Source organism: Adiantum capillus-veneris, chromosome 3 (genome assembly GCF_014529385.1).
Source record: "Adiantum capillus-veneris isolate H3 chromosome 3, ASM1452938v2, whole genome shotgun sequence".
In the NCBI taxonomy this organism is placed as follows: Eukaryota; Viridiplantae; Streptophyta; class Polypodiopsida; order Polypodiales; family Pteridaceae; genus Adiantum; species Adiantum capillus-veneris.
The window spans coordinates 26,886,656-26,903,677 of NC_140933.1; the positions used below are offsets into that span (position 1 = coordinate 26,886,656).

General features: G+C 45.5%; 1 protein-coding gene across 2 annotated transcripts in view; it reads right to left on the reverse strand.

Annotated features, from left to right (window-relative positions):
* LOC147460640 (FKBP-like peptidyl-prolyl cis-trans isomerase family protein) overlaps positions 1-17,022 on the reverse strand; it is a 57,455-nt gene that overhangs the window by 20,380 nt on the left and 20,053 nt on the right. Inside the window, exon 3 of one of the 2 annotated variants that reach the window (XM_086508303.1) lies at positions 16,163-16,272. In XM_086508303.1, coding sequence (XP_086364429.1) covers positions 16,163-16,272 — 110 coding nt within the window. Of the gene's footprint in view, positions 1-16,137; positions 16,273-17,022 lie in introns of both variants that reach the window. The other variant, XM_086508310.1, reaches the window with a different exon arrangement.

Here is a 17,022-nt window from a genome sequence, read left to right on the forward strand (position 1 = left end):
CCAGCCAGCATTTTGATTCTCAGCCCAAACCAGCAGCAGATACACAGCGATTTCAGCCTATGACACAGTAGCAAATCAGCCCCCAGTCCGTTGCACATGTTCCCCCATTTTCAGCCATAAAAACACAGCCAAAACAGTCATTTTCAGCCACCAAAACAGTCCCGAAATTCAGCGATTAGAAGATCCCCTATTTCAGCCATCAAGTCGTCGTCGTCATCACCGTCGTCGTATCGGCATAGTCCCATTGCATCAGTCCATTGCATACGCATTGTACACCTTTGTGCAATCAAAGTAGACCACTCTCGCCGACGAGAGTGGGGCCTTCAGAGGAGGGTTTTACAAACTCTCGGTTGTCGTATCTCTTCTCTCTCCTTCTCTCAGTCTCATTCACTTGCACGCACAATATCCACTCACTTTGTTCGTGATCATAGCATTCTCCATAAGACGGAAAGCTCTCTCTTTCCCTAAGAACTAAAAGGAACCTTGAGCAATAAAGATCACTAATCTTGAGAAAATACAACATTCATTCCGCTACACCTAACATTGGTATCAGAGCTTTGGAAGTGTTCTGCATTACTCAAGGAAAGAACCACAAGAAAAAAAAAAAATTTGCTTGTTGCGATCGCACGAACCCAAGTTTACTTGGGCATGGCGATTCCTAATCGTGTTTTGTTGAAGAGTGCCAGGAATCCCAAGAAAGGAGGACTTGTCCAGTCTCCCCTTGTGTCTCTTTTCACTCATTGAGAGCGGACCGTGCACTTAGCAGCCAGCCAATCGACGTGAGGTGGAAAAAAGCAACCTTGGTGTGAGCGCAAGGCCGCCAAGGGGTGTGCCCGTAGAAAAGAGTAGAACTCGGGTGAAGAGAAGATCCTTCTCCAACGCGATTTGCAAGCGAAAGAAAACCTCAAGAACCCAAGACCCTCAAGACTCAAGAACCTCAAGAACCCAAGAACCCAAGATTCTCACGAATCAAGGACCTCAAGACCCTCAAGAACCCAAGTTCCTCGCGAGCTTAAGACCCCAAGATCCTAGTGCATGGTCATCACCCGAAGCGGAATGGATACTTCGCATACAAGTGATGAGCATGAGAGAGGCGACGAAGACTCGTCCCCACCCGGAGATGATTTCTTCAACCCTCCCCCTTTGCCATCTATGCCACCAAGTGCACGAAACCCTATGGAGGAAATGGTCAAGCAGATGATGGCCATGATGGATAGACAAGAAGCAAGTCGCCTTGCTCAGGACCGTGAGCGCCTTGCTCAGGAATGTGAGCGCATTGCTCTTGCCGCAAAACAAGAAGAAAATCGACTTGCTCAGGAACGTGAGCGCATTGCTCTTGCCGCAAAACAAGAAGAACATCGACTTGCTTTCGAACGCGAGCGCGATGAACGAGAGGCTCAAAGGGAGATTCGTCATCAAGAATTTATTTCCCACATCCTAGCCCGGAAGACCGAGCCACCCAAAGATCGTGGGAGTTCGTCAAGTGGGGCAAGCCACGATGCGGATTCCAACCATCCAGTTACAGAAAAGTTGACTTTCAGTAAGTATGACGGTAAGATGGATGCTACAGTTATTCATTCTTGGTTGCATCAATTTAATGCTTATTTTGCGACAACTAAGAAGACAGGAAATAGCAAAGTTTTGACGGCAGCTATGTACCTTGCCGGTGATACCATCAATTTGGTACCACGCATGGCAAGAGCCACAACTAGCCGCGCACCTAGAGGAAGCCGACGATTTCACGCCCTCTCTTTTAGTTGGGCTGATTTCCAAGACAAGCTCAAGGCGCGGTTTATGCCACCTCAATACCTAGCATGATTGAAGGACGATTGGCAAGCTCTCAAGCAAAATGGTATGCCGGTTATGTCTTTCTCTAATCGTGTTTTGCAGCTAGGTACCCAACTACGTATGTCGGATGATGAACGCAAAGAGGCATTTCTCTTTGGATTGGACGAGCATATCAAGTACGATGTCGAGGTATTCGATCCAATCGATCTCAACAAGGCGGTAGCGATTGGTCTCGCACAGGAGATGAAGCAAAACAAAGGAAAGCGTAAGTAGAACAAGACTTCCACAAGTACCTCGCAGACTTCTCAGAACCCTCAGAACGGTAAGAATGGTAAGAATGATAACTCTTCTAACCAATCTTCCAACAGTCTCTCATCAAAGAATTCTTCCAATGAATCTAAGGGTAAGGCTAACACAACTGCTAAACCTAAGCTTACTCCAGATGAAAAGGTAGCACAAGAAATTGTAGGAGGATACATAACTTTGGAAGAACAAAGCACTTATTCTGAGGAAGGTCGTTGTTTTCATTGTCACATTAAGGGTCACATAAAAAGAACATGTCCTAAGCTTGAATCGAATGAATCTAAAGAACCCACAGCACCCACTACATCTGTCAATGCAATGAATGATAACACGATTGTGCCCAAAGTTTCTCAGGACCCTCCCATTGATGATTCTCTCATTAAATGTTATGGTCGTACCTCGGGGCACCGTTTTGTCATATTGTTTGACCCAGGTAGTATGCATGATGTGATTAGTTCCTCTCTTGTTGAGAGAGCCCACCTCGAGGTTAGTCCGAGATCTCCTATCGAGGTCTCTGGCTTTCGTCCTGGTATGGACACTCTCATCACCGAGGAATGCCTTGATGTGTTGTTTGCAATTCAACAGACTACCTCCACTAGAAGATTTGTTGTTTCTCCTCTCTCAGGATGTGATATGATTTTAGGCATTAAATGGTTTCGTAATAATGATGCTCTCATAAAATTTTAGGCTAACACTATAACTCTCAATGCCGATAGTCATAGAATGGACATTGCTCCTTCTCCATCTCTCATTGCTAATATGCAGGACAAGGTTGAAAGGATTCAAGAGAAGGAGACTCTCTCAGTCTCTTTTTCTCAACAGCATGACACACAAGATTTGCATGATTATGAGAAGCATGATGATTTGAATGATAATGATTTGCATGATGATTTGGATGACAAAGACAAGCATGATGACTTGCACGAAGATAATGTGATTGTTCATAAGGATGATGTGTTAGTTGATGCTTTTCCTAGCGAAGCTAACTTCGTTGTAGATTCGATCAATAACGAGCATCTGATCTTGGCTTTCGAGTCGTGGTCCAAAGAACCCCCACAAGACGATTCGATCATTCAAGAGGAAGCGATCTTGGCTCTCGAGCCTTGGTCAAAAGCACCCTCGCAGGAAGTATTGTTCGTTCGCATGATTGATACGCACGCATTGTTCGAGTGTTTCATTCGTGACGGTTTCCTGTATTTTAGTCAGCATCGTTATGTGATACCTTTTCCTAGGCATGACATACTGTATGTTGAGCACGTTTCTCTCATGGATGAGCACGAATGTATGCGGATTGTTCATGAAAAGCTCAAAAGTTTGTATGTAAGGAAGTCGCATTCCATGTCTCTTCCTTGGCATGACACAGTTTCCGAAAGAGCACATGATAGTATGAGCACCAAACATGGGCATTTCCATTGTGATTTGCCACAGTTGATTCATTTCGATCAAACAGAAAAGATTTGAGCGCATTGTTTGCATGTGTTTGATGAACTGGTTGTCACTCCATCTATTTGTTCATCTACATTGCATACACAGTCTTTAGAAAAGACAAGATTTTTTTCCTTCACTTTATATGGAATGGGTATGTTCATGGTTTTGTGTTGGAGATGGTTTCAAGAATTTTCAGCCATGGAGATTCTTGAAAACAAAAGAAGCACGACTCTACACGAAGTTGAAGCAAGGACGGAGATTCAGAAGACTTTGTGTCGCTTTCGACGCGGCCCAAAGAAGCAAGCGTTGCAGACCTTTATGAAGTTCAAGTACCGCTCGACCCACACATCAGAGTGGGCCGGCCAAGAGTCCCTTCCAGTACTCGGGATGCTGTTGGCGATCTCCCTCGACGCCATACAGTTTGGTCTCGTATCTCTTCTCTCTCCTTCTCTCAGTCTCATTCACTTGCACGCACAATATCCACCCACTTTGTTCGTGATCATAGCACTCTCCATAAGACGGAAAGCTCTCTCTTTCCCTAAGAACTAAAAGGAACCTTGAGCAATAAAGATCGCTAATCTTGAGAAAATACAACATTCATTCCGCTGCACCTTACATTGGTATCAGAGCTTCGGAAGTGTTCTGCATTACTCAAGGAAAGAACCACAAGAACCACAAGAATTATTTTTTGCTTGTTGCGATCGCACGAACCCAAGTTTACTTGGGCGTGACGATTCCTAATCGTGTTTTGTTGAAGAGTGACAGGAATCCCAAGAAAGAAGGGCTTGTCCAGCCTCCCCTTGTGTCTCTTTTCACTCATTGAGAGTGGACCGTGCACTTAGCGGCCGGCCAATCGACGTGAGGTGGGAAAAAGCAACATTGGTGTGAGCGCAAGGCCGCCAAGGGGTGCGCCCGCAGAAAGGAGTAGAACTCGGGTAAAGAGAAGATCCTTCTCCAACGCGATTTGCAAGCGAAAGAACCCCTCAAGAACCTCAAGAACCCAAGATTCTCACGAATCAAGGACCTCAAGAACCTCTAACACGATTGTGCCCAAAGTTTCTCAGGACCCTCTCATTGATGATTCTCTCATTAAATGTTACGGTTGTACGTCGGGGCACCGTTTTGTCATATTGTTTGACCCAGGTAGTATGCATTATGTGATCAATCCCTCTTGTTGAGAGAGCCCGCCTCGAAGTTAGTCCGAGATCTTCTATCGAGGTCTCTGGCTTTCGTCCTGGTATGGACGCTCTCATCACGAAGGAGTGCCTTGATGTGTTGTTTGCAATTCAACAGACTACCTTCGCTAGAAGATTTGTTGTTTCTCCTCTCTCAGGATGTGATATGATTTTAGGCATGAAATGGTTTCGTGAAATAAACCCTCTCGTTGATTGGGAGGCTAGCACTTTAACTCTCAATGCCAAAAGTGATTCTCCTACTGTTTTTTATGGAGTGGATACTTCTCCTTCTCCATCTCTCATTGCTAATATGCAAGACAAGGTCGAAATGATTCAAGATAAGGAGACTCTCTCAGTCTCTTTTTCTCCACAGCATGACGCACAGAACTTGCATGATTATGAGAAGCATGATGATTTGAATGATAATGATTTGGATGAAAAAGACAAGCATGATGAATTGCATGAAGATGATGTGATTGTTCATAAGGATGATGTGTTAGTTGATGCTTTTCCTAGCGAAGCTAACCTCGTTGTAGATTCGATCAATCATGAAGATCTGATCTTGGCTTTCGAGTCGAGGTCCAAAGAACCCCCACAAGACGATTCGATCAAGCGATCTTGGCTCTCCAGCCTTGGTCAAAAGCACCCTCACAGGAAGTATTGTGTGTTCGCATGATTGATACACACGCGTTGTTCGAGTGCTTCATTCGTGACGGTTTCCTGTATTTTACTCAGCATCGTTATGTGATCCCTTTTTCTAGGCATGACATACTGTATGTTGAGCACGTTTCTATCATGGATGAGCACGAATGTATGCCGATTGTTCATGAAAAGCTGAAAAGTTTGTATGTCAGGAAGTCACATTCCATGTCTCTTCCTTGGCATGACACACTTTCCGAAAGATCACATGATAGTATGAGCACCAAGCATGGGCATTTCCATTGTGATTTGCCACAGTTGATTGATTTCGATCACACAGAAAAGATTCGACCTCATTGTTTGCATGTGGTTGATGAACGGGTCGTCACTCCGTCTCTATGTTCATCTACATTGCATACACAGTCTTAAGAGAAGACAAGATTTTTTTTCCTTCACTTTACATAGAATGGGTATGTTCATGGTTTTGTGTTGGAGATTGTTTCAGGAATTTCCAACCATGGAGATTCTTGAAGAGGAAAGAAGTAGATCTCTCGACGAAGTTGACGCAAGAAAGGAAATTCAAACGACTTTGTATCGCTTTCGGCGCGGCCCAAAGAAGCAAGCGTTGCAGACCTTTATGAAGTTCAAGTACCGCTCGACTCACACAGCAGAGTGGGCCGACGAAGAGTCCCTTCCAAGATTCCGGATGTTGTTGGCAATCTCTCTCGACGCCATACAGTTCGGTACCAATACCTCACTTTGAAAAGGAGGGGATGTCACGTGACACATCCCAACCCTATGTGTTCGTGGACAAGCTACACCACATAAGGGTTTAGTCAATTCAATCAAGTCTAGATTAGCAGTGATCTGGCACTTTTGTGAGTCTATTCGTAGACCGTGCATGCCCAGTCACTTAGCCCACATGCATATCCTCTGGTTGCACACAACATGATCATCGGGATTCCCATCAGAATCCATTAGCATCAGTTAGGGGAATTTTCCAGTGCATTTAGCCTATTTTCCTATTTATTGGTTATTTTCACTTATTATTTTTAAGTGACTTTCCAACAAAAGTAGGTAGGGCAATTTTGCTAAGTTAATATATAAGCAAACCCAAGTTAGCAATTTCTAGCAGAAGAGGCAGCAGGAGCTTCCCGTTCAACAGGCAACTTCTCAGCAGTACCCCCCAGCACCCCCAACGTTTTGGATCCCCATCCTCGCCGGGCAAGTTCCCATCCTCAACGTTTTCTCAGCATCAGCCATCGCCATCAAGTCCAACCCTTTCTAGCGTTTGTTCCCCCTTCAGGCAGCCCCCAAAGCCCAGCGTTTGTGGGATTGCAAAGCATCAGCAAAATCAACGTTTTGACATCAGCAATTTCAGCCAAGCTACCGTTTTTGCTGGCGTTTTTCCATTGCTACAGCGTTTTGACTTTCAGCCCCAACCTGCCGCAGATACACAGCATTTTCAGCCTTTAGCAAGGTAGCAGATACATCCCAGATTGGTTGCAGAAGTTCCCCCATCTTTAGCCCAAGAAAACGCAGCCAAAACTCAGCCACCGAACAGTCCCAGAATTCAGCAGTTAGAAGATCTCAGATTTCAGCCATCAAGTCGTCATCGTCATCACCACCGTCGTCATCGGCATAGTCCAAGTTGCATCAGTCCATTGCATACGCATCGTACACCTTTGTGCAATCAAAGTAAACCACTCTCGCCGACGAGAGTGGGGCCTTCAGAGGAGGGTTTTACAACCTCTCGGGTGTCGTATCTCTTCTCTCTCCTTCTCTCAGTCTCATTCACTTGCACACACAATATCCACCTACTTTGTTCGCGATCATCGCACTCTTTCCCTAAGAACTAAAAGGAACCTTGAGCAATAAAGATCACTAATCTTGAGAAAATACAACATTCATTCCGCTGCACCTTACAGATGCATATCCTCCGGTTGAACACAGCATGATCATCGGAATTCCCATCAGAATCCATTAGCATCAGTTAGGGGAATTTTCCAGTGCATTTAGCCTAATTTCCTATTTATTGGTATTTTCACTTATTATTTTTAAGTGACTTTCCAACAAAAGTAGGTAGGGCAATTTTGCTAAGTTAATATATAAGCAAAACCAAGTTAGCACTTTCTGGCAGAAGAGGCAGCAGGAGCTTCCCGCTCAACAGGCAACTTCTCAACAGTACCGCTCAACGACCCCTAGCATTTTCTGTTCCCAGCAATTCCCTTGGCGTTTCCTCATTGCAGACCATCGCCATCACACTCAGCACCCTAGCGTTAGCAGATTGTTGCCATCGCCAGAGATCCATCGCATTTGCTAGTGTTTTCACACTTCAGCCATCTCAGCGCTTTTGCAAGCATTTCAGCATTTTTGCTTTGCAGATGCAAGTCAGCCTAGCGTTTTTGGCAAGAGACAGATCCAGCCAGCGTTTTTGATTCTCAGCCCAAACCAACAGCAGATACACAGCGATTTCAGCCTATGACACAGTAGCAGATCAGCCCCCAATCGATTGCACATGTTCCCTCATTTTCAGCCATAAAAACACAGCCAAAACAGTCATTTTCAGCCACCAAAACAGTCCCAAAATTCAGCGATTAGAAGATCCTTGATTTCAGCAATCAAGTCGTCGTCGTCATCACTGTCGTCGTCATCGGCATAGTCCCATTGCATCAGTCCATTGCATACGCATTGTACACCTTTGTGCAATCAAAGTAGACCACTCTCGCCGACAAGAGTGGGGCCTTCGGAGGAGGGTTTTACAAACTCTCGGGTGTCGTATCTCTTCTCTCTCCTTCTCTCAGTCTCATTCACTTGCACGCACAATATCCACTCACTTTGTTCGTGATCATAGCATTCTCCATAAGACGGAAAGCTCTCTCTTTCCCTAAGAACTAAAAGGAACCTTGAGCAATAAAGATCACTAATCTTGAGAAAATACAACATTCATTCCGCTGCACCTAACAATGTCGGCAATGACGAGGGGGACGACGAGACCCACCTAAGGGCTGAAATCTGCAATCTTTTATCTGCTGTCCAAAAACGCTATGGGCTGAAATCTGTTGCGGCTGAAAACTAATGCTCTTTAGGGCTGAAACTGATGGTCTTTTAGGGCTGAAAATCGCCAAGGCTGAAATCTATAAACGCTGAAAATCTGCAAGGCTTAGAACTCTCCAAAAACGCTAGGGCTGCAGATCTTCAAACACGCTAGAAGTTGGGGTCTGCTGAAGCTTTTGCTGGCGATGATCTTCTTGCTGGAAACGCTAGGCTGAGGCTGTGGATGGCGATGGGTATCTGATGCAGGAACGCTAGGGAAGGGTGGTCTTTTGCTTGGAGGAGAAAACTGCCTTCCTTGAGAAGTTGCCTGTTGAGCTTGGCTCCTGTTGCCTCTTCTGCCAATTAGTGCTAGTCTAGGTTTGCTTATATACAAACTTACTCAATTTGCCCTAGCTACTTTCCAACGAAAGTCACTTAAAAATAATAAGTGAAAAATGTCAAAAATAGGGAAAATAGGCTAAATGCACTGGAAAATTCCCCTGAAGGATTCTGATGGATTTTGATGGGAATGCTTATGATCATGCCGTGTGCAACCAGAGGATATGCATCTACACTACGTGACTGGGCATGCACGGTCTGCGAACAGACTCACAAAAGTCCCATATCACTTCTAAATCTAGACTGACTGGACTGACTGAACCCTTGTCGTGCTGTAGCTTGTCCACGGACACAGGGTTGGATGTGTCACGTGACATCGGTCTAGAATAGGAAGTGATCTGGCACTTTTGTGAGTCTATTCGCAGACCGTGCATGTCCAAACACTTAGATTAGATGCATATCCTCTGGTTGCACACAACATGATCATCAGCATTACCATCAGAATCCATCACGAGCATTTTCCAGTGCACAGAACCTATTTCCCCTATTTTTGACATTTTTCACTTATTATTTTTAAGTGACTTTTGTTGGGAACTAGGTAGGGCAAATTGGCAAGTGTAGTATATAAGAAAACCTAGCGCTAGCACTTTCTGGCAGAAGAGGCAGCAAGAACTTCGGTTCAACAGACACCTTCTCAATAGGACCCCAGCAAGGCCTAGTGTTTTTGCAACACAGCAGCAAGGTTAGCGTTTTGCATCCACAGGACAGCCAGTGTTTTTGCTCTTGCAGATAGATTCTGGCGAAAGCAGACCAAGCAGAAGCCCCAGCGTTAGCAGATTCTCCACAACAAGACCAAATCAGCCTAGCGTTCTTGCATCAGCCTGACACACCCTCAACGTTTTTGCATATCTTCGTGACAGAATCAGCACATAGACCAGCGTTTTCAGTTTTCAGCAGTTAGAACAGTTTTCAGCAGTTAGAACCCGTAGAAGAAGTCCCTAACCTCGTAGATCTCACCTTCCCGCGGCAGATCCTTGCTACACGGTCAGATTCCGTGAAGTAGGCAGATTCAACCCGGAAAACGCAGATTTCAGCACCTGCGTTTTCAACGCGTCGTTGTCGCATCGTTGCCATGGACATCGTCACCGACATAGAGTCAAAATTCAGCAGATACAAGATTTGCAGATTTCAGCCATTATCATTTTTAGATTTCAGCCCGTCTCATCGTCGTCCTCATCGTCGTCAACATCGTCAGCAAGTCCAAGCATTGTAGAGATTTGTGCAATCATAAGTAGACCGCTCTCGCCATAGAGAGTGGGGCCTTCGGAGGAGGGTTTGACAACATTGTGGTGTCGTATTCTTCTCTCTATCTCTCAGTCTCAGTACCTTCATTCACTGTGTTCACCACTTTGTTTGTGTCCATTGCACTCTCTCACTGAAGGAACGGAAGGCTCTCCCTTCCCTAAGTAAAAGGAGCCCTTGAGCACAGTTCGGAGCACTCATCTTGAGCAAAGTTCAACATTCACTTCCACTGCACCTTACACCTTATATAGGAGACGAAGAGACACAAATGAAAAGACATGTCTCCTGGTGAAGAGACATGACTTTAGACGTAAAGACACATCCTTTCGGCGAAGAGCTGCAACCATTGGGCGAAGAGTCGCACCCGTAGAGCGAAGGGGTGTGACCAATCGTCGAAGGAGTGTGGCTTTTGGCAAAGAGGCACGTCTATTGGTCAAAGGCGTGTGACCATCCAAGTGTAGGGGTTTTCCTTGGCATGGAACTTCGCGTATCTGCAACTAGGAGTAGATGTAATACTATTAACATAGTCACAATCATGATAGGCTGCCTCAAGCTCTTCTCAACGCATGTGGGTTGGCGCTGCTCAAGGCCACCCTGTAGTTGCTCCCAAGATTGAAGCAGGTTCAAAGCAAAGCGGTTCTTCCATCTCCTGCTCAGGCCAACTCTGTGCATCTTTGTGAAAATCCAGCGCGTGGAAGGGCTCCATGAGCCGCCCGTCTGTGGGACGCGGGCACAAATTCGGTGTAGCAACAGCTCCTTCAAGGGCTCCTCCCCTGGAAGAAGTCCTCTGACCACAGGCTTCCCAAGGAGGGCTCTACTCTGCCATGCTAGGTCGATGATCCCCAACCCTACCTGAGAGCCAAGGTAAAGTGATGATCTGCCAGGAGACCTTGCAAGGCCCGAGCCGACTCTGTGTCAACTTTCAAGCCCTGACCACAAGAAGTTCTTGATCAATCTCTCCAATTGCTGATGTAAGAACTCGAGAAAATCTGTAATCACTTCCGGCGAGTGATCGAACAAAAACACAGAGATAATTGTAATCTACACACTTGACAACACTTTAGCACTTCAAAACAAATGAATGACTGTGAAAGAGGGAGAGAGTAGTTTACACGGCATAGCGGAGTTCTGAGCCAAGACGCATTGGCCCCAAAGATTTACGCCTCTTTTGATATTTCTTTATTATTACGCTTCGCCAAGTACAACAATCAAGGGTCCAACTCTCTCCGATACTTTGCGTCGAAGAGTGGCCCTCTGGGCACTTATAAGCATACAAGGGATGCCCAAAAGCAGAGCCCCAAAAGCTTTAATCCTAAAAGAACTTGTATCCAAAAGCATCTGCACCAAAAAGCTAGCGTTGAAAACTATCAAAAGCTCCTAGCACAATTTGCAGATATCCGTACAATAGTGCCACGGCATCATAGTTAGCGCAATTTGCGAAAATGTATGTACAGTCTGCCATGTCATCACTTCATCACTTTCCACGCAAAATATTGTTTGTTTGTGCGTAGATCCTTTTTAAGGGTTTGGGCCCCTCGACTGGTTCCTGTAAGTTGGGCAAGGGTTAGGATTAAACATCCTAACCCATTTATGACTTTGGGCCATTCGGTAAGACTTCATTAGTTGGTAATTATTTTGTTTCTTCTTCTTCTTCTAATCTTTAGGCCTCTCCCCCGATTCCTGCAAGACTCAGTCAAGTTAGTTCAAGACCCAAAGGTCACACAAATATTCCTAGCATCATGCAAATGTCTTTAGATACAAATTCCACATAGAGAGAAATGATCACGGTTTAGGGCATTCAGGCTTTGACCAAGAAATTGGCATGGACCACCTTTCTAGGGAAAGTGAGTCTGGGGTGGGCCAAACGAACGCCTTAATCCGATGCGTCTATGACCTCAACGCAAAAACCCTAATCCTACAACCCGTCACACATCGCCTTCTAAAATCAAAGCAATCATCCTCGATAGCAGGATACAAGAAAATGTCGACACTTCTAACATTCATGCAAATTAAAATCTCACAATTAATCATTCAGTCATGCATTCTTGTGTCATGATGGGCCATGCACAGAAAAGAGAGAAGCTAGCTGCAAACACCTCGAGCGCGTCCAAAAATCTGTCTTATAGTCAATTTCTTAGTCGATGCCTATAAAAGGTCATTGGATCTTGCTTGGATGTCGATCACACACCCAAGATCATAATCTTAGCTAATGCCTGAAAAAGGTCATTGGGTCTTGCTTGGATGTCGTGCACACACCTAAGATCATAGTCTTAATCATAATCATAATCATAGTCATTATTCATCATACAAATTTCATAGTTCTTTCCTTCAAATCGCAATTCTTAGCTTGCTGTCGCTCCTTGAGTACCTAGAATACTGAAGTCCAACAATAACTCTTTGTTCTTATGCTTCAATTAGATCGTTCATTCTCTTGCGTCAAATAGGGCATGATACCTGTAGAAGCATGCCCAATAGAATATCACATCCTCCCAAATCCATAATGTAGAAGTCAATTGGAATCAACAAATGTCTGAACTTGAAGTCGGAGTGATCCAATCAATGGTGTCCATGATATGTAAGTTCCATTAGCCATTTTTGCTTCAATCTACGTCCCCTTCACATATTCCTTCAATATCTAATCTTGCTGCTAACTCTCGGAAGATAAAATTTTGCATGGAACCTGAATCAAAGAGGATAAGGGCATCTTGATCTTTAACTTTTCCCATGGCTTTACATGGTTCATTAGATGTGTAATGGTAGGAACACCTATCAAATCAGAAATCAATCCAATGGAGGGTAGGGGTTTCTTGTTTTTTGGATCTCGACAATCTGCTGTCAAACATCATGAAATCAATCCAACGGAGGGTAGGGATTTCTTGTTTTCTGGATCTTGACAATCTATTGTCGAACATCATGAAAACCCCCATAAAAGGTTGCAAACCTCTCCCATAACTGGTGTTGACAAGCTCACAAGAGATCGTAAACCTATCCCACAACTCGTACTAACAAGCTCAGTGCTCACAATAGGGCAAAGGAATGACCAAATCTGTAGGGCCACACTACCACCGAGAAAGGAGAGAACATAAAGAAAGGGAAATTCCACTCCTTTAAAACCTCCTTCAATTGTTGTCATTGTCAGCTAAGGATCTAGCACCACATGCTCCACCTCTAAATCTCATCCAAGAAAGTCGGATGATCAAACAAGAAGTGGTTCTGGAGATAAAAGTATTCCCCCACTGCCTATCAAAGCCAACTCTAACACATGCACTGAAACATGCACCTAAATTGCTGCATACCAGATGAACAAGAGTCATCTGAAGCCGGAACTGGAACTTCCATCCTTACATGGAAAAGAGAAAATCAAAGAGCATCCTCTGCTTCAAGAAGGAAAGAAATCCCCCTTTGTTATCCATAATCCACAAATGGGTACAAAAGTGCAACTAAATCATCAACCTGCTACTCATTAGAGAGGTAGCTCCGCCGACAGTTCCAAGAAAGACGTGAATTTGCAGAAGGCACAGAAAATCTGCCAATGCATCTCCTCGAAGAAAACACGGCCATAGAAACATACTCTACAAGTGTCGAAGAAGATTCTACTGCTGTCCAAAGACTTCTCATTGAAGAAGAAGCTGGAAATGAATAGCTCCCCTTCTAGATCCAACAACTGCATGCTTGCTCCCCTTGCGGGAAGGCACTGCAACATGACTCTATCGGGGAAAACCAAAGCAATCTAGTACTGCTACACATCTTGAAACCTCCATCGGGTTCCCCTCGGTAAAGAGAGGTTGACGTAAACAAGGGTACAGACGGGGAAGTCATAGACAATCTGTTGTGCCAAACTTGGAGAAAAAACAACAAGCTACTTCTCTCTCAATTGAGTCCAAAACGGCAACGAACAAGGCACCTGTGGAGGAGAGAGATCATTGGGTAGAAAGAGATAGGACATCTGAGAGAGAGAGAGAGAGAGAGAGAGAGAGAGAGAGAGAGATCTGGGAAAGGCTCTCCATGCTGATAACAAGCTGCTCCTACAAATGACCAAGGGCGGTCCGGCATAGAAGTGCAAGGTACACACAATTGCGACAGCTGCTGACACTGTCAACTACTCCTGTACACGAGACCACTGACGTGGTCTCCACATGGGTACCAGCTCCACCATGCTCTTAGAGCACAGATCTTCCTGGCTAGATCTAGATCTGGATCTAGATCTCCGATGAGAAACCCAGCCACTGCAAAAGACCTGTGAAAGGCTGCCGTGAGGAGGTACTGCACCGTAGAGGGCGTCTCCATACACTGCAACTGCTGCCCAACAAAAACGCTGGGGCAGATCTGGAAAACGCTGATGAGCTGGGCAAAAGGCTAGGAATGTGTCCTCTGGTGACTGCCAGCCAAGGCCAGATCTGCCTCCTAAGCCGCCGCCCCCCCCCCCCCCCCCCCCCCCAAGGAGAGGTACCCCTGGCTCCCTATATAGGGTCTCAACAACCTTGTCCTCTGCATCCCACGACCTCATAAATGGGGGAAAATATAGGGGTAGGACACAAGAGGCCTATGGGGACCAAGGGGAAAATGTGACAAGGCTGGGGGACTCTGTTCCCAGCCTACAAGAGCCTATATGGCCATGGAATGAACCAAAAACCCGAGCTCTAAACACATCCTGACATGAGAGAACTACTCCATACTGGCCGGGCACGGCCACAAAACAGCCCTCACTCCCTAACACCTGTCCCTAGGAGAAACTAGGACTGACCTGACGAATCTAGAGAGATGCCTGAACTCTAACAAAGACGTCAATGCAATCCACTGGTAGGCTGAAAACAGTCCACAGATAGCAAAAGAAAATGCAGCAGCTCAAAGGATAGCAATGCGGGGAGGGGAAGGGGGGGGGGGGGGGGGGGGGGGGGGGGGGGGGGGGTGGTTACAGCAGCAGCGAGCTCGTCTCGATCTTCCAAAGAGATGAAAGGTCGTGAATCTTTAGTTCGATTTTAAAGGCATCATATGCTTAATCTGACCTCAACAGAGCACTACAAAAACTTTACTTTGAAAACTTCTTTTTGACAACTTGAATAAAAGGAGTTCCTCTAGGACAAACAACCAGTGCCACCAAGGAAAATCCTTAAATTGCACATGCATCCTGCTACCAACGTGTGTTCATTTGTCCAAGGGTCCCATCATGTGCCAATAGGTGAAGCACATGACAAGGACACAACCCAGGACAAAGAGGAGACCAAGTCTCAAGACCAAGAGCTGAACATGAATGAAAGGCAACAAAGATAAACACGAAAAAGGATCCAGCACATCTCAAGCAGCCTTGTAAGTAGAACTTTGCCAGCAGGACAATGTTGCTACTAAGCCTTATTTTCCAGATACAATGGCCAAAAATCTGCATCCTACAGCAGGTCATATTCATCTTGCTTCAGTCTTGCAGCTAAAGACTTTACTCAAGATTCTTGATAAGCATTGTTTACATCTCCCACAATAAGAAGCAGCCTACTAAGTCAAGCTTTGCCAGCTGTACACTTGCTAATAGGCCTCACTTTGCAAGGCGCAATGGCCAAGCATCTGCATCTTACAACAGGGTTCCACAACGTAACATTCATCTAGTGTCAGTCTTTCAGCTAAAGAATATACTCAAGATGCTTAATGAGCATTCTTCACATGTCACAGAAACCATTGACTTCCTTTAAGTGCTCTTAAGTAAGAAACATTTCAGGGAAACGAGAAAGGGTAGTTTGGTTCATCAAGACCTGTTTCATCATCCCAATTTTGAGTGAGAAACATTTCAGGGAAACGAGAAAGGGTAGTTGGGTTCATCGAGACCTGTTTCATCATCCCAATTTTGTGGTTTATGCAGCTCATTCCTGCCGTTTTTAAAATAATATCAGTATGCATGTTTCATACCCAAATCCTAAGTGTATTGTTTTACAGACTGCTTCTCTCTATTTGAAACTGGGCTTCTCAGACTTGAATCCTAAATGATGGCCGTGGCATTCACATGGTTCAAATGCTTCTCATTTCAACATTGCAGAAGGAAAGACTGTTGTCCTTTGCCTTCAAGAGCAATTGGAGCTACAAGCAGCTATGCTTTTGTATATTACATAAAGATTATTACTCTCAGGACATCAATAATGACCTGGTAGATTTTTTGAGAGAGGCACCTGCTGCCCATTCCTTGGATAGTCTCCATGACCTTCCTCGATGTCCAAATAAATTAGCCCTGATTCACATTTCTTGTACTGCTCTGTTGTCACAAGCTTCACATTGTATCCTGTAAAGAAAAACGCTTCAATTATGCAACATGATAACGTTGAATGTAGAACACAAAAAAAAGGACCTTCCAAAACTCTTCTGAAACTAAATTTCACTGCAAACAGCTTGAGCAACTAGCAGACATTATGTATACCTTCATAAGTTCAGAATAGTCGAAAGAAGGTCCATAAAACAAGAGTGAATCCGACGCTGCTCGCTACTGCTGCTCCCCCCCCCCCCCCCCCCCCCCCCCCCCCCCCCCCCCCCCCCCCCCCCCCCATCTTCGTCAATCCTGAAGGACCTGCACTTGGCTCTGCATCTCTGTTACTTCAAGCAGTGCTCGGCGTGCTCGGTTGCAGAGCGCCTTCACCGACCGCTTCTTCGCCACAGCAGTAGACACAGATGGAGGCTCCAGCTCCGCCACAAAGGGACTCATCCGAAGCCCCCTCGCCCGACCCCGCTGAGCCCACCATTCGACTTGCTCTTTCGCCGACAGAGCAAGCGAGCCTCGCCGCAGAAGTAGAGCGCTTGCAGGCGACTTCTGTCATCTGCAAGGTTCTCGGCACCCGTCCTAGCAGAGGAGAGCTGCGAGACCTTCTCCAGGCCCGCCTTCTCGCAGAGGTGGGCAAGATTTTGGATGTCCAGATCCTCGGACGGGGGTACTACCAAATCGAGTTCGAGACTTCCAAGATGGCCTCCAAGGTCATAGCTATGAGTCCACTGGCCATCCGAGCATCACGCGCCCACTTTCGACAATGGCGACATGGTT